The sequence below is a fragment of the Portunus trituberculatus genome, chromosome 12 (assembly GCF_017591435.1).
Source record: "Portunus trituberculatus isolate SZX2019 chromosome 12, ASM1759143v1, whole genome shotgun sequence".
NCBI lineage: Eukaryota > Metazoa > Arthropoda > Malacostraca > Decapoda > Portunidae > Portunus > Portunus trituberculatus.
In genome coordinates, this window is record NC_059266.1 from 9679839 (window position 1) to 9698150 (window position 18312).

General features: G+C 43.2%; 1 protein-coding gene across 6 annotated transcripts in view; it reads left to right on the top strand.

Annotated features, from left to right (window-relative positions):
- LOC123502683 (cytosolic phospholipase A2-like) overlaps nucleotides 1-18312 on the top strand; it is a 40033-nt gene that overhangs the window by 19237 nt on the left and 2484 nt on the right. For 4 of the 6 annotated variants that reach the window (XM_045251861.1, XM_045251863.1, XM_045251860.1 and 1 more), the window contains exons 2-14: nucleotides 1800-1861; nucleotides 2172-2220; nucleotides 12477-12501; nucleotides 13533-13617; nucleotides 14016-14162; nucleotides 14725-14878; nucleotides 15360-15492; nucleotides 15783-15919; nucleotides 16247-16463; nucleotides 16591-16704; nucleotides 16944-17082; nucleotides 17411-17521; nucleotides 17634-18198. In XM_045251861.1, the coding sequence (XP_045107796.1) occupies nucleotides 1840-1861; nucleotides 2172-2220; nucleotides 12477-12501; nucleotides 13533-13617; nucleotides 14016-14162; nucleotides 14725-14878; nucleotides 15360-15492; nucleotides 15783-15919; nucleotides 16247-16463; nucleotides 16591-16704; nucleotides 16944-17082; nucleotides 17411-17521; nucleotides 17634-18198 (1898 nt within the window). In that variant the 5' untranslated portion in view covers nucleotides 1800-1839. Of the gene's footprint in view, nucleotides 1-1799; nucleotides 1862-2171; nucleotides 2221-3352; nucleotides 3643-5566; nucleotides 6604-12476; nucleotides 12502-13532; nucleotides 13618-14015; nucleotides 14163-14724; nucleotides 14879-15359; nucleotides 15493-15782; nucleotides 15920-16246; nucleotides 16464-16590; nucleotides 16705-16943; nucleotides 17083-17410; nucleotides 17522-17633; nucleotides 18199-18312 lie in introns of those variants that run through there. The other 2 variants (XM_045251858.1, XM_045251859.1) reach the window with 2 other exon arrangements.

Sequence of the window (18312 nt, forward strand, 5' to 3'; positions counted from 1 at the left end):
TACTTTAAAATAATACCTAAAATAAAGCTAAAACTAAAATAAGACTAGAAACAAAATTAAGATGTTGGAGAAATGTTAAAATGTGAAATCTAGCTAGATAGTGTAAAAAATAAATACAAATGTGGAGACCTAATTCAACACATTTAACAGTAGATTTCTAAGACTAGATTTGAAACTGTGTAGGCTTCCGGAGGTGGTAATATAGTGAGGGAGCTCATTCCATAACTTGGGCCCACACACCGTAGTGGCCCTGGCACCAGTGTCTGTTTTAGTTCTTTTTATATACAGGTTATTTCCTTGTCTTGTTGTGGTGGTTGTATTATCTCTGACTGTGGGAAGGTTCAGGTACCAGTCTGGGTATAGTCCATTCATTGATTTATACACTGTAGTACACTTCTCTAAATAATATTTGTCTTTCACAGTCAGCCACTCTAGTTCTTTTATGATAGGAGTCACGTGGTCATATTTTCTTGCACCTCCAGTTACAACTTTAGCAGCAAAGTTCTGTAGTTTTTGTACAGTATGAATGAGAGTTTTGTTGGTAGAACCCCAGATACAAATACAATAATTAATGAGGCTAAGCACTAAAGACTGTACAATAACTTTACGAGTGGGTTTGTCAAAGTTCTCACTAACTCTGTTTATAAACATTAATGTTCCCATTATTTTAGTATTTAATTCTGCAATGTGCACATCAAATAACATGTATTTGTCAAAATAGACACCCAAATTTTTTACATGCGTAGTCGGGTATATATGTACTCCATTACAATTTATAGAAATGTCAGGGGGAACATGGGCTAACAGTTGCCTATTTCCAATGAAAATGCATTGCGTTTTTTTGTTATTTAATAATAGACCATTTGTTAGGAAATAAAGTTCTATATTTCGCAATGCATTTTCAGTGTTGGAGATGAGCTCATCAAAATTTTCGACAGTATCAGCTTCGAGGAATTGGGTGTCATCCGCGTATTGTATCAAAGATGTCTCGACTTTCTCATTAAGATCATTGACGTATATAGAAAATAAAATTGGGCCGAGAATTGAGCCTTGTGGAACCCCGTAACGTACGTTTTCTTTCTTAGATATTGTATTATTTAAGCGAACGGATTGTGATCTATCTTGAATATAATTTGCAAACCAAAAATTGTCAATATTAAGCTTAGTGCACTTATTTAATAAATTATCGTGGCTGATACTGTCAAAGGCTTTTGATAGGTCACATAAAGTCAATACAGAGATTTTCTTTGAGTCCATATTATCATAAATTTTATCTGTAACGACAGTAAGAGCAGTTTCTGTAGACAGTCTAGGACGAAACCCGTGCTGCGTATTAGACAAGAGTTCTAGAATGTGACGTGAGGAGTGATAACGTGTGTGTGTGTGTGTGTGTGTGTGTGTGTGTGTGTGTGTGTGTGTGTGTGTGTGTGTGTGTGTGTGTGTTATCAGGAATGTGTGATGGTGTGTGTAGAGTGTGTGTGTGTGTGTGTGTGTGTGTGTGTGTGTGTGTCTGTGTGTGTGTGTGTGTGTGTGTGTGTGTGTGTGTGTGTGTGTGTGTGTGTGTGTGTGTGTGTGTGTGTGTGTGTGTGTGTTAGTGTGTGTGTGTCAGAGCTCTGTGTGTGTGTGTGTTATCAGGAATGTGTGATGTGTGTGTGTAGAGTGTGTGTGTGTGTGTGTGTGTGTGTGTGTTATCAGGAATGTGTGATGGTGTGTGTAAAGTGTGTGTGTGTGTGTGTGTGTGTGTGTGTGTGTGTGTGTGTGTGTACTTTTTTTTTATTCATTGTTTTTTCTTTCTTCAGGTGACGCAAGGCTGACTGAAAGGTGACGCTCGTGAAGGCAATGGATTTGCTACAGATTACAGGTGAGGGAATGGAATGTTACTGCTACTATTACTACTACTACTACTACTACTACTACTACTACTACTACTACTACTACTACTACTACTACTACTACTTCTTCTACTACTACTATTACTACTACTATATGCTATACTACTACTACTACTACTACTACTACTACTACTACTACTACTACTACTACTACTACTACTACTACTACTACTACTACTACTACTACTACGACTACTACCACCACCACCACTACTACTACATTCATTACTGTTATATCCATCATTTACTTCCGTTTCACCATTATCCTCTCTCTTCCAGGCTCCAGGGCGCTGCACCAGTGGCGGCGCAAGGTTCGGACACAGAGCAAGTAAGTAACCCCCTTATAGAACGTCAAAACACAGGGAAACCTGCCAAAAGTCATCAGGGTTACACGTGACAGTCTCTTTAAAACACACGCCTCTCTACTTCCAATCACTCACACCGAAAAACATGTCTAACAGCATTTTAACTTCTTCAGTACTGGGATGCACTTTTACCCTGAGTTTTGGGTACGGTTAGACGGTTTTATTTATATTAGGAATGGTCTATGGAAGTCAGAAGATTAATGGCTACAGTCTTCACTATTCTTACATAAGTTTCTGAAGCCGTATAAAATCGTCAAATAGTAAGAAGAAGAATAAATTTGGAAACACGTCATGGTACTGAAGGGATTAAAATCTCCTGTTAACTCGGAAGTATAAACCGCAGAACCTGGGAAAGTATAGACGATAGAAATTTGATATTTACCAAGGGTAGCATAAGATAATTACAACCTTTTTTTCTTATGAATGGAGGAAGTATAGACGGGGGAATCTGTGACAGTATAAAGGATAGAGGCTGGCAGAATTAAGAGTTACCGTAGATCAAAACAATGCCTCGTTGATTCCCCTTCAGTTCTGGGATGCATTTTTACCATGGCTTTTGGGTATGATTAGACGATTTTATTTGTATTAGAAAAGGTCTACGGACCCCAGAAGATTAATAGCTAGAGTCTTTACTATTTTAATCCCCCACACAAGTTTCTAAAGCTGTATGATATCGCCAAATAGTAACCAAAATGAACATGAAACCGCGGCAAAGTACTGAAGGGGTTAAGAGTTACCGTAGCATCAAAACAATGGCTCGTTGACTCCCTTAGAAAGCCCCACTATTTTATCGTGAACTCTGCTACTGATAGAATAATCACCGGATGTCTCTTTATATAACATTTAATTGCTACACACTCTCTGCCGTCACTCAAACACCTCATAATTACCACCCACACATCTATCAACACGCGAGGAACAGAGAAACACACACACAAACACGCACACACACACGTAACAGTATCAAGATGCCTACCATGTATGTACGCGCGTGTGTATGCGAGGAGACGGGACTATGTAGCAAGGCGTGTACTTGGCACCACTGGAGACTGGTAGGATAAACAGGCGGTGTGGATAAGCAAGTCGTCAGTTAGTAGTGTTCCGTCAATCCTGTGCGTTACTGCTGTCAGCCACCCTGGTTACCTGAGCTTAATCCGACACATGGAGGACCTAAAGAGAGAATCAGTACCAAAGGAGACAGGAGTGGAGAATAATGCTCCTCCTCCTCCTGCTCCTCCTCATCATCATCATCCTCCTCCTCCCCCTCCTCCTCTACGGTCGTTGGATGAGGCCAGTGTCCCCGTGTTAAGGAGGAGGAGGATCTGTAACAGTCTGCCCCCGAACATGCAATACTCCCTCACCCACAGCTTCTTGTGGAACTTCACGTGAGTTGAGAGAGAGAGAGAGAGAGAGAGAGAGAGAGAGAGAGAGAGAGAGAGAAAGCTCGTCCCATCGTCTCTCGCCACTGTGCATGACTGAAGGACTAGTGATGAGGCAGGCAGACAGACAGTGAGGGGGTGGATACCACGTCTAGCAATGGTGGTGGTGGTGGTGGTGGTGGTGGGGAGAGGGTAGGCAACGTGAACATTATGAGGTTAGGAAACTGGGTGGGCACCGACGAGCGTTTCCTTTTGCGTCACTGTTTCACAGAACGCAACGTAGAATGAAGAGAGAGAGAGAGAGAGAGAGAGAGAGAGAGAGAGAGAGAGAGAGAGAAAATAACGAAAGAAATAAGGAAAAGAGAGAGAGAGAGAGAGAGAGAGAGAGAGAGAGAGAGAGAGAGAGAGAGAGAGAGAGAGAGAGAGAGAGAGAGAGAGAGTTAGCAAAATAACGAAAGAAATAAGGAAAAGAGAACGAGAGAGAGAGAGAGAGAGAGAGAGAGAGAGAGAGAGAGAGAGAGAGAGAGAGAGAGAGAGAGCAGGAATGAGAGAACACACCTAATGCAATATATCTTGTGGAAATCAAATCATCTTACTCTGTAAAAAAATAAACAAAAAAATGGAATAAAAACAGCCATAATACATTAAGTGAGAAAATTACAAAAAGAGTCGGGGCGTTGGGTGGACGGGGCGGGTTTGAAGGGAGAGGGGAGGCGGAAGGAAGGACGCTGCCTCTCCCGCCAAAACACTAACGGAGAGCCGAAGCCAAAATGTCAGACCCGCGACCCACTTGTAGGGGAACATGTTGGGGTATTCTGGCTGGTTCGGTCATAGGAAAACACCGTGACACTTGAGTATGGTACAGTTATGTGAGAGGAAACGAAAATGAGGGAGTCCCCGAGTTAGCACATATATAGACATACTTATACATACATAGCGCATCCTTTTTTTAAGCAGATATTCTCATTGCGTTCTTTATATAATACTGGTGGTGGTGGTGGTGGTGGTGGTACGAATAAGACTTGCCCATTATTCCTCACATTAATCCCTTCAGTACTGGGACTCATTTTTACCTTGAGATTTGTGTACGATTAGACCATTTTATCGACATTAGGAAGGGTCTATGGAGGTCAGAAGATTAATGGTCACAGTCTTCTCTATTTCAATTCCCGACTTAAGTTTCTGAAGCTGTATAAAATCATCAGATAGTAACCAGAATGAATATGGAAACGTGTCATCTTGGTACTGATGGGGTTAACATTATCATTAGTTACCTATACTGTAAAAGGGGAAAAAATATCTACAAGGAAAATTCTGACAAAAGGAAATACGAAGGCGGTGATTGTGGTGATGGTGGTGGATCAAATGTCAGTATTAGAAAGAGAAATAACGTGTGCATGGTAGCCTAGTGGTGGAAGAGGTGGTGACAGAGGCAGACGAAGAATTGATAGTGGAGGTGGATATGAATGGAAGTGAAAAAGTTGATGATGGAAATAGCGGAGATGGTAACGGTGACGGAGGCGGTTAAGGAGAGGACATAACAGTGACTAATTAACAGATTTAAACACGTACAGTAAGGCTTAGAAGACAAGTCAGACCAGTCATCGTGTTTATTGTCCTATTTACGTCACTCCACGTCGTCACACCGCCACCAACCTAGAGGATGCTTCTCTCTCTCTCTCTCTCTATTGTTCAGGTGGAGGCGAATCCAGTGTGGGAACGTAGGATTCCTGGAAAGAGTCACACCCCCATGACGTCCTGGCACCCCAACCTCCTTCGGCTGCCTCACACTGCCCCGCCCCACCGTGAGAAAAAATAGAGGCCAGACGGCAGTTGGGGTTGGACGGTGTTGGAGGGGAGGGGGATGGAGGGTTTGGTGTATTTACACTTTCATTGCAGAAGGGGGACGCCCGAACCGCCGCGTCACTTGGTTGGTTGCATAATGGCGTGAGGAGACATGAGTGGCGCCATGCTGCCTCGTCTTACACGCTTCTTAAATCTTGTTCACTCGCTCGTTTACCCGTTCTCCCCGTGACCTAAGCCAGTGAACCATTTGTATACTAGGTACGCGGTACATGATGTGCGACGGGAGGTGATTCAGCCACGGCCAGCAGGTCCAACGGAGATCCACATCATAGTGGCAAGATCGGAGAGTTGCAGGTGGTCGCCGAGTGTCCTCAAGCTGTCACTGCCGCTCTTCCTGTTCCTGGAGGGGAGGGTGTCTGAGAAGCTGCGGGCATGTTGCTTCCTTCCTGCTGTGTTCCTCCACGAGACATTGCTGCTAATGCCCTCTGAAATGGTTGAACAAGCGGAAAATGTTGACATTGATTCTCTGTGGCATCAAGTGCATGGCAGTGAGTTGCCAGCTACACGCAGGGTCATACGACTCATACCTCGCGGGCCGCGCTAGTGAGCCCAGTCCCAAGGCAAACACCGTCCAGGTGGTGTAAGATCGCTCTCTGCCGTCACCAAGGTGTATACATGTGACTGTTTCACTCTTGACAGTGTGTGCAGCTCGTCCAAACTCACTGTACCAAAACACAAACCCGCTTGTCTCATGTGTCTGTGCTGCTGCTGGACAAGGCTGTGTTTGGCTGCTACCGGGATCAGAAAGGAGCTACAAGCACCCCCCATCCCCATCACTGCAGCAGTTCCGGTGTCCACAAGACACTTTGCACACCACACCTGATGCAATAACACCTGCTGGTGACGTGTGTTGGTGATAGGAGAGCTGCCTTCAATAGCGGCGCAAGGTTGTCGTAGAATCGTCTTAGGAAGATCGCCGTGGTAGCAGGGAAAGGGAAAGGGAGAGGGGCAGTAACACAGAGCAGGAATTATCCGAGGAATGGCACTAGCTGAGGGCGTCACCACCACCACCGTGATGGACCACTGTCGCAGCAAACCCGCACACCTCCACCTCAAGTCCATGCACCGTCCCCGCACCACCAGCTCCATGTGGGGATTAAAGTAAGTCATGTGCTATGCCATGCTGTGTACGAAGGTCTCTTAGTACTCTAGGGAATGCAGTGTGGGTTCGTTACTTACTAAGGGGCAACGTGATTCCTTCTCGCCATTGCGATAATCAAGTTTAAGTCACTCGAGATCTATCGGGCCTTATCAGCGATGTCCCCATGATTGCTATTATTATTTTTATTATTATTATTATTATTATTATTATTATTATTATTATTGTTGTTGTTGTTGTTATTGTTATTGGCAGTAGTAGTAATCGTGTGTATGGCATATAGTGTGCAAAAGAAACAGTACACACTCACAATGACCTATTTAAACTTGATTAAAGAAATGCATAGATGTGTGAAGGCTAGGCAGCAACAGACGCGAGACGGATAACGCGTCACGCCATTATTCTCCAAATGTTGTTGTTGAAATGACGGGTATCTAAGGATGATACACCAGCAAGATCATTATACTGTTCATCAGATATATCTTTTAATTCCTTCAGTACCATGACACGTTTCCAAATTCATTCTGGTTACTATTTGGTGATTTTATACTATAAAGCTTTAGAAACTTAAGTGGGGATTAGAATAGTGAAGACTGTGGCCATTAATCTTTTGACCTCCATAGATCCTTCCTAATGTCAATAAAATCGTCTAATCACACCCAAAACTCAAGGTAGAAATGTGTCCCAGTACTGAAGTGGTTAAGAACTCTGTGTGGCCTTTGAAAGTACTCGTCTTTGAATACAGGTCATCTTGCCACAACATTGCGTCACAACCACCACACCAATCCTAGTTAAGATCCCTGCAGATTGAGTCAGCCTTGAGTGGGTTACCTGACGAACATAGCTTAGTGACGTTCCCCCATTGCGTCACCTTATGATCGGCCAGTTCACAACGTTCCTCGAGCATTACAGGTGTATCTTACGTAGTGTGTTACCTGGCTGTGTAGGGCAGGTGTTGGGAGAGGTGGGAGAATAGTTAAAGGAGGAGGTTGAGTAGGAAGAGAGGAAGAGGAGGAAAAGAAGAAAAGGATCACCACGACTTTTACTCAGGGCCGGCCCGACACATAATAAGCGAAGTAAGCGGTGGCTTAGGGCCTCGAGGCCACAAGGGGGCCACCAAGAGCAATAAAAAATATATTGTAGCCTATTTGTTATTTTTCGCCCATGTATAAATAGTTATTTCTATATGATCAAAGATATGGAGACAATATGGAGTTGTAAAAATATATTATAAGTAATGTTATGTGGTTCTTTGTACTTAAATCACCCATAGATTGTGCTAAATCACCCTTAAATCCAATCAAGTAGTATTTATATGGGATCATAAATGCTCTTCGGGCGGCCATTTTTTTCCTGGGTATTGCAGATCGGGCACCACCCTCTAATATTCTTCCATGGGACCCAAACAACCAGTGTGCAAAGTTTGTTGCTTTAATCTAGCGTGCATTGCAATTTATTGTTCCACATTGCCGTTGCACTTTTTTTTTAAACCAAAAATAATTAAATATGACTTATTTACAGGAAGAACATTGTGTACCTGTTTATCTACTTAAGGGGCCCCCAAATACAATTTCGCTTAGGGCCCCATGGAAGCTTGGGCTGGCCCTGCTTTTACTACTACCATTACTTATACTTTCCCTTCCCAAGAGAGAGAGAGAGAGAGAGAGAGAGAGGAGAAGGGAGAAGGGAGAAATCTGAGCAGCAGAACTAATTGAAGGGAGAAAGACACAAAAGAGACTGACCCACTACTCTTACTTGTCTAACCAATTAAATTTGAATGGGTTAAAAGATTGAGGAATGTTGGAAATGTCATTGCAAGGAGAGTAATGGCGACAATGTGGAAAAGAAAAAGAAACGGAAAGAAAAAGTTGCTTGACCGGGAAGTTAATGTCAGAGAGAGAGAGAGAGAGAGAGAGAGAGAGAGAGAGAGAGAGAAGGTAACTAACTCAACATTGCACATTAACAGCTATAGGTCACAAATTTTCTGATAAAACATCCCTTTTTTGTCCCTTTATTTCCATGGGAAGTAAGAAAACAGCCCGCCACACACACACACACACACACACACACACACACACACACACACACACACACACACACACACACACACACGACCCGGAAGCTCAGTGGTTAGAGCGCTGGCTTCACAAGCCAGATGACCGGGGTTCGATTCCCCGGCCGGGTGGAGATATTTGGGTGTGTCTCCTTTGACGTGTAGGTGGTGTTCACCTAGCAGTGAGTAGGTACGGGATGTAAATCGAGGAGTTGTGACCTTGTTGTCCCGGTGTGTGGTGTGTGCCTGGTCTCAGGCCTATCCGAAGATCGGAAACAATGAGCTCTGAGCTCGTTCCGTAGGGTAACGTCTGGCTGTCTCGTCAGAGACTGCAGCAGATCAAACAGTGAATTACACACACCGCGTAGTGTAGTGGTTAGCAAGCTCGCCTCACAATCGAGAGGGCCGGATTCGACTCCCGGTGCGGCGAGACAAATGGGCGCGGCTCTTAATGTGTGGGGTGTGTTCACCTAGCAGTGAATAGGTACGGGATGTAACTCGAGGGGTTGTGGCCTCGCTGTCCCGGTGTGTGGAGTGTGTTGTGGTCTCAGTCCTACCCGAAGATCGGTCTATGAGCTCAGAGCTCGCTCCGTAATGGGGAAGACAGGCTTTGTGACCAGCAGGCGACCGAGGTGAATTACACTAATCAAATACAAAGTTGCTACGATATTATTTTCTCTCTCTCTCTCTCTCTCTCTCTCTCTCTCTCTCTCTCTCTCTCTCTCTCTCTCTCTCTCTTTATCAGTGTATCCGTTTGTGTAATATATTACATGAAATACTCGTCAACGAAAAATGTAGTGTGTTTATTTAATACAACTTGGGGATTTACTGTGTGTGTGTGTATTGAGGTGGCTGTAAGAGGGAGATTTCGCCGAATTATTTAAAGCAACGGGCTATCCCCTTCATTAACACACACACACACACACACACACACACACACACACACACACACACACACAGCATACATTAATGAAATCTTCAGTGTTTGTATATTAAGTGTTGTCTTTGTGTTGGAGGTAATGATGAAGACGGAAAAGATGGAGAGAAAAAAAAGAAAGGAAGAAAGGAAGGGTGGAGACATTCTGGGTATTCCTTGCTCAATATTTGTTCACTGACCTGCTGAGAGAGAGAGAGAGAGAGAGAGAGAGAGAGAGAGAGAGAGAGAGAGAGAGAGAGAGAGAGAGATCGCGTAACTACTTTTGAAAATCTAGTCACAGTTCGTTAATCTTACTCTGCCGGGAAAATATTATGAAACAACGAGAAAATGAGAAACGTGGACGAGGAAAATGAAAGTCTTGAGTGCACAACAAGAACAACTGTGTGATTAGATAAGTAGGAGTGAGAGGAAGAGGAGGTGGAGGTGGAGGGAGAGGAAGAGGAGGAGGAAGAGGAGAAGGAGGAAAGAAGAGTAATAATCCTTGAGCATCTTTCTATGAAGCACATCAAAATATTAAGAAGACGAGGAGGAGGAAGTGGATCGTTTTGATTCACATGAAAGAAGAAGAGGATGAGAAGAAGGAGGAGTGGGAAGATGAGGAGCAAGAGGAAAAAGACTGACATCACACTCGTCCTCAGAATTGCATCAAATTACTCGTGTATGAAGAGGGAGGAGGGTAAGGAGGAGGAGAAGGAGGAGGAGGAAGAAGAAGAAGAAGAAGAGAGGATCAGATGTCTGTGGCGAAGTATCTGACAAATATTATGCAGAGAGAGAGAGAGAGAGAGAGAGAGAGAGAGAATGTCACAACTTCACCATTCTTTGTGTGATCAAGATTCGCCTTTAGAAATCACCACAACTATTCAAATACATCTTTTGCATAATACAAATCGGACCTAACCTAACCTCGCTTATCCTGCCCGTGTGTTGCCTCTCCTGAAAACATCACAAGAATAATAGACTTAACTGTGTGTGTGTTTTGAAGTGTGTTGTGACTTTCCTTCTATCAATCAGGGTTGGCAAAGTTTAAAGTGTTATTTTGGCGTTAATAGACACAACTTGGGGAACAAAATAAAGGATGCCCTGACTCGATATTGGTTGTAGTCTAGTCATTATATATTGTTTGGCCTCGTAGTATCGTCTTACTGGGTATTGCAAGAGGAAAGAAATCGCTGTATTGATAAATGTCTTCAGCGAGAGAATATGAGCGATAAAACAGGATACTAATGATATGATACAAGAATAATATATATATTTTTTCCTAATCCATTGTTTATGTAGTATACCGTTAGTGACTCTCTCTCTCTCTCTCTCTCTCTCTCTCTCTCTCTCTCTCTCTCATTGTCACCAGAAGCTGCATTGGCGTGATTGGCATGTTTACTATGCTCCGTCAGCCTGGCAGTGGTGGTCGTGGTGACAAACTAAACAATTATTAGCCCATGACAGTCACCACCACCACCACCACCTACATATTTGGCAAGCGTCTTAAGAATTCTAATCTGCGCCACGGCTACTTTCGAAGGCTGGACTTGAAATTACATGGGTTTTCAAGGTTGATTTTACAGTTTTAGTGACAGATTTAGCAAGATTACTACATAATGAACAGTGCAAAACGTTTTAATGGCGTTTTATGATTCTAGTGACAGATTTACGTGGGTTTTCAAGAGTGATATTACACTTTTAGTGACAAATTTAGCAAGATTTCTACATTACGGAAAGTTACTCATCTCGGTGGCCTTAGAAAACTTTAGTGATGAGAGTAAAAACCTTTTAAGGATGTTTTATTATTGTACTGGCAAATTTACATGGGTTTTCAAGGTTGATATTACATTTTTTGTGACAGATTTAGTAAGATTTCTACATTATGAACAGATTAATCATCTCTGTAGCCTTAAAAAACAGTCGTGGTTAGAGCAAGACGTTTTGAGAGTGTTTCATCATTCTAGTGGCAGATTTATTAAGACTTCTACTCTATGAACAGGAAAAACACTCGTGAGAACCTGGCTATTCATCTCTGTGGCATTTAAAAACAGTCATGGTGAGATGGCAAAAAAAAGTGTCAAAATTCAGACGCTGTGAACATGAAAGCGGCAGGGATGGTGTTGGTGACAAAGAGAATACCACCACCACTACCACCACCATCACTACCGGCTATTGTGGTATTGATAGCAGGATGAGTCACCAGTGTAGTCATAGCCAGGAGTTAAAGCATTGTGCCCATCTAGTCTTGTTGAGAGAGAGAGAGAGAGAGAGAGAGAACGTTCTTGAAGGCGTGACGAACCAGAGGAAGCCGTGGGTAGTGGGTGGTGCGACCCGAGTTAGCCTAATCAACTGACTAAGCTCGAGAGGATTTGTTGTGGTTAGTTTATATTTGTGGACATTTTTATAAGGTCTAAATATACTCTTGACAAATTTGATAATACTCTCTCTCTCTCTCTCTCTCTCTCTCTCTCTCTCTCTCTCTCTCTCTCTCTCTCTCTCTTACGATGCGAGTTAAATTTGTGGACATTTTTATGAGGTCTAAATATACTCTTGACAAATTTGATAATATTCTCTCTCTCTCTCTCTCTCTCTCTCTCTCTCTCTCTCTCTCTCTCTCTCTCTCTCTCTCTCTCTCTCAAGCACGTTTTGAAATGACATTCTTAGTTCGTGTTCTTTATTTTTTCCCCTTTCATGTTAGTGATTCACTTTTGAGGCGTGTGTAAGAAAGTAGGAGTATATAACGGTTTGTGGTGAATAATCTCGAACCACCTTGCCATAAAAGGTAGACTGGAGTAGCACACACACACACACACACACACACACACACACACACACACTGCCTCACTTATATTGCTTTAAACATCATTTGCAAGTTACTAATATGTTTTTCTCTCTTATTTTTGCAGATTTGATCCCTTCCAAGTTTTCGAAGTAAGTATGAAACAAGTAGTAATAGTAGTAGTAGTAGTAGTAGTAGTAGTAGAAGCATGATAGAAGACAGGATTAGCATATATGGATCGATGAGAGAGCTGAGGAACTGAAGGATTAAGGGAATTAGAGAGAGAGAGAGAGAGAGAGAGAGAGAGAGAGAGAGAGAGAGAGAGAGGCACAAGCAATACAAGTGTAGAGTGAAAGTGAGTTACAGAAAGAGACCACCTTCATAAGTCAGGTTTTTCCTATTAGTGTTTTTTCGTCTTCCTTTGAGTGTTTACTTAGACATGAGCTCATATTGCACCATGCCGCTATTAAGGCAGAAAGTAGTTCACCAAAACACCAGGACAGCAGAGAGAGAGAGAGAGAGAGAGAGAGAGAGAGAGAGAGAGAGAGAGAGAGAGAGAGAGAGAGATTCTGCATTCATTTTGCCAATTAAGTTAGAGGAAGCCAAGTGTCAATTGTCATCACACTTCCTAACCATTAACATCCTGTCACACACACACACACATACGGCTCGGTAGCTCAGTGGTTAGAGCGCTGGCTTCACAAGCCAGATGACCGGGGTTCGATTCCCCGGCCGGGTGGAGATGTTTGGGTGTGTCTCCTTTCACGTGTAACCCCTGTTCACCTAGCAGTGAGTAGGTACGGGATGTAAATCGAGGAGTTGTGACCTTGTTGTCCCGGTGTGTGGTGTGTGCCTGGTCTCAGACCTATCCCAAGATCGGAAATAATGAGCTCTGAGCTCGTTCCGTAGGGTAACGTCTGGCTGTCTCGTCAGAGACTGCAGCAGATCAAACAGTGAATTACACACACACACACACACACACACACGAGTAAGGAGAAAGAAAGATGTACCTACCAAATGAGAGAGAGAGAGAGAGTTAAACTAGTTCTTTATGCCTTTAGGATGGACAGATGGTGAAGATTTGGGTATGGTGGTTAGTGTACTTGTATTTATAGAGGAACTGGACAAACAAAGGTAAAATACAAGGAAAATACAACTTATGGTGCTCTTGTTGTCCCTGCAGGTGCAACATGAAGCATGTGACGACCTACAGATCACAATCAAGAGAGGGGAGAGTATCACTAAAGGCAGCACATTCCAGGACCTCAGTAAGTTTTCATAGTTCTTCTAGTTCTTCTCACCCTTTCCCTGCTTCCCTCTTGCTTGAAATAAGTTTTGGATATGACTTAATTTCCTCCTTAGCACAGTCACAATTGTTTGCTTGGAGTCACAGGAGAGAGAAGAGAGAAAATTGTTTGCTTGGAGTCATAGGAGAGAGGAGAGATAACAAGATTAGTGTAGCAGTTTTCTCAGTCAAAGAGGAACCACCACAATGAAATGGCTAAAAAGAACTGTTGTACCTTCTAAAGACTAAATAAAGCTTCTGTGTAAAGCCATTTCTCTGTATCTCAATGTAGGCAATTATTCCAGTGTTAGGTAATTTAAGTCACCACTACCAACACCACCACAATAGAATGGCTAAAGAGAATTGTTGTGCCCTCCACAGTGGACACACCTGATCCATATGTGGTACTGAGGATTCCAGGCAGCTCAAACTCTTGCAAACGCACCAGTCATGTGGACAACTGCACCAATCCAATATGGGATGAGTCCTTCCACTTCTTCCTCGACCCATCCAAGGAATACACACTCCGTAAGTGACACTCACCCTTCTGTAGTCTTGGTTCTTCCTTTGCTTTGTTGCTGCCGTCTGACACAAAGTTTCTTAATGCTAAGCCACATGTAAAGGAATGCAGTTTCTTATTGAGTATCTCCACTGGTATGACAAGGCACTGATTCTTTTATTCTTTTACAAGCTTCTGATAGCTAAGCCAGAGAGTTATATGTCAAGGGAGCAGGTGAAGTGACAATAACATACCAGTTCTAAGGCTCATATTCTCAAACACTTTTGTGCTTTACCTCTACTATTTCAGAAGGCCTTATTTGAATTTACATGAGTTTATAAGGTGTTTTTATGGTTTAAGAGGCAGATTGACAAGATTTCTACACTATTAACTGGAGAAACACTCTTGAAAACCCTGCTTATCATCTCTGTAGCCTTGGAAAATAATTATGGTGAGAGAGCAAAGCATTTCTGAATAAAGACCTAAGTGTGTCTGTCATACACTAGAGCTTACATATTAGTACAGGTTCCTTCATATACAAACTGATGGTGTGTCAAGGGAATAGGTGAAGTGATGCATGTTTCCCACCAGATGTGATCCTGATGGATGCTAACTACACCATGGATGAGACACTTGGGGAGCAAACTTTCACTCTTGACCTGCTGACCCTCGACACTCCACGAGACGTCATCTTTGACTTCCCCAATGGCTCCAAGGTTCACACTGTCCTCACCCTGCAGAAGAAGTAAGTGTGATATTGTTTTCTGCTTATTGAGGACAAACAGATATTGCCAAGACTAGGAGACAATTTTGTTTTGTGTTGTAATACTAAAATTATCAGTTTAATAGTGCTACCTGAAGCCTGTTATCAATAATAGTTTTTCTGTCCACAGTCAATACAAGCTTCTGTTCATGTTAGAAATCAAAAGGAATGCATTGTAAGGCTAGATTTTGTGACATTTCCAGTAACAATTCAGTAACTTCAAAGTGTTATGTGTACAGAGAGGGTTGGTGTAGTAGGGAAAAGGGAGGGAGGCATAGGCAGGTCAGGGGAGGAGGAAGCCTGGGTGAGGGAGGAGCAGGTACAGAGGAAGGCACAGGGAGGCGGTGTACACACAATACAAGCCTTAGTCATTGTAGACAAAAAGGCAATGTATTGTAATGTTTCTCTCTTAAGACTCACAAACGACAGAAGACAGTGGAATACTAACTTGTGTGTCTTTCAGCAAAAACCCAGACTTGAGGTTTTCCCTTGCGCTGTGTAAGGAGGAGAAAAACTTCCTGCAGATTCGTCGCCGCAAAGTTCTGGCAGCCATGAAGAAACTACTGGGCCACAAAGCACCAGAGAATGAGAAGCAGGTGAGTGCAGTGCAGGTATCCAGTGGCCATCAGGTTAGGGTGCAGTAAGAAGGGCCACCAAACTGTCCCTTGTAGTGTTGTCTCTTATAATTCAGCTGGTGTGGTCAAACTTTTCAAGACATTCGTTCCTTAGTTTTAGCTAACTCTTTACTGTTCTTTAAGGGAATCACCACTCAAGTTGGTCTTTTTTTTTTTTTTTTTTTTTTTTTTCCTCTCCCTTGGTTGGCTTCCCTCCTGCATTAAGAAAAAAAAAAAAAAAACTTTTGTTACCATTAGTGTCTCCCGTGCAGGTTCCCATCATTGGAGTGCTGGGGTCTGGTGGGGGCTTCAGGGCCATGACGTGCCTGAGTGGTGCTGTCAAGGCCCTTCAGGAGACCGGCATCCTGGACTGTGCCACCTATATTACGGGTCTCTCTGGCTCATCCTGGTAAGCCGATAACCTCTGAGATTTTAGCACCATGTACTTTTTTTTTTTTTTTTTTTTTTTTTTTTTTTTTAAGCTTTTCACTGCAACACAATTAGTAATGCACAAAATCATTATAAGCTACAAGAAAACACATTATGGTTTCTGAGTGCAGCACTTCATTGTCACATTTATTGAACATGCATTCCTCTCACTCATTGCTTTCATTACTTTAGATTTTACTTACATATAATGAAGTGTTATTCTCAGTGATTCCCTGTACATGTCTTCACAGGATAAGAAAAATGCACTTCAAGATGCATGTAAGGTAACTCAAGTGTTTTGTTACAGGTACATCTCAACACTATTTGCCCATGAGAACTTCCCCAACATCACACACTCCCAGGTGCAGAAGGAGCTGAGGGATTCTGTCACTAAGGACTGGAAGTGGAAGCTGCTCAACTCCCCGGCCTATGTCACTAGTATGGTGGCCAAGTACAAGCAGGGCCAGCCAGTCTCCTTCACTGACTTCTTTGGCCATCTACTGGGAGACGTGCTGCTCAAAGAGGTGTGTGTGTGTGTGTGTGTGTGTGTGTGTGTGTGCAATTGTATTTTCATAGGACTGAGTCAAACTTGTAATATTGTGTCACTTTATTTATATTATGTATGAATTCTACAAGCAAGGTTCATTTCAGAATAAGAACAAGAAGCTGACAGAGACTCAGCCAATCCTGCGGAAGGGAATCATACCAATGCCACTGTACACTTGTCTCCATGCCAAAAAGAAAGTCTCCTGCAGGTCATTCTCGGTAAGTGTGCTGTGCTGGAGTTGATGGCTTGGTCTGTATTTTGAGCATAGCAGGGTGTGAAGTGGTGCAACTGGTGCAGCTGGTGGGTGTCTGAGGCCACACTCTACCTATTGTGTTGTGGGGCAGCAGTGCTCACCAATCCTCTGTTGTCAGTACTGGTCTGGTGGTCATGGCACAGAATCTGTATACAATCTATCAAATGTTAAAGATTCTTACACATAATTTTGTTCTTGTTTCAGGAGTGGGTAGAATTCTCTCCATTTGAAATTGGCATTGCAAAGTATGGCACCTTCATGAAAACCCAAGATTTTGGATGCAAGTTTATTGTTGGCAAGAAAATTAAACATTTTGATGAATTTCCTCTTCACTTTTTGCAAGGTGAGTCAGTGAGTGTGGCCAGCCAGTGATGGAGGTCCTGGCAGTGCAAGTCAGACTACAGTACTGTATATTGTGAGAGAGAGGAGTGGTTCTTATTCCTGCTCCCATGCTATAAATCATTGTATTCATAAAAACAGTGTATTTGCTGGTTTGTGAAACTGATGCTTTTGTCACACAATAACTGCACTCTTACAGACATGAACCAGTCACACACACACACACACACACACACACACACACACACACACACACACACACACACACACACACACACACACACACACACACACACGTCAGAGGTCTCAGGTGTGTGTTGTTTGTGTTTCAGGTGTGTGGGGGAGTGCCTTCACCATTCTCATTAAGAGGCTGGTGATGGAGGGAGGAAAGAAGGACATCGTGCAGATCATGAGAGATGCACAAAATGAGGAAAACATGGAAAGTAAGTTTGTCTATCTTAAACACTTCTTTGATGACAATGATGGTGTACTAAACACTTTGTCTTGTTTATATTGGAGCTCAAAATTAATCTCGCCTTTGGAATGTCCCAACAGATGGAAATGTGAAGGACACGCACAGTTCGGCCGAGAGTTCTGACTCTGAGGACGAAGAATACATTGAGGGTCATGACGACAAGGAGTCAGAGGAGGAGGAGGTGGAGGAGCACAAGAGTAGCCCAGCACAGCCCCTTGCAGAGAATGGCCTGCAGTACTCCATCCCTGAGGAGGACCAGCAAACTCAACCCAAGAGGAAGACTTCAGAAATCACCAAGGGCAGATCTCTTGATCAGATGGATGTGGATAATAAGAAAATGACTTCATCCAAATCGTTTGACAGCCTCTCCAGCGAAAAGGAAGGCAAGGTGAATGGCAGAGACAAAGGAGACATCAGACCAAAGATGAAGAAAACCTCAGCATTCAGTTTTGACCTTCAGAACAAGAAAGCCTCAAAGGACATCAGGAAGTTCAGCACCGAGAGTGACCCTGGTGTGAGCACGGAGTACCAGAAAGCACAGCACCCACGGCTGCAGCGGCAGGGCGCCATGAAGGGCTCCCGGATGAACAAGGAGGAGGCCTCCCGACCCACCTCCCCAAGCCAGGACAAGTGGGCCACGAGGAGGTGAGGAGCTGAGGGTGTCTTCATAAACTTTGGCATTAGTATCAACATCATTAGCTGTCAGTGTGAAAAGTCCCTGAGGGTATCTTGATAAGCCTTGGCATTAGTGTCATTGTA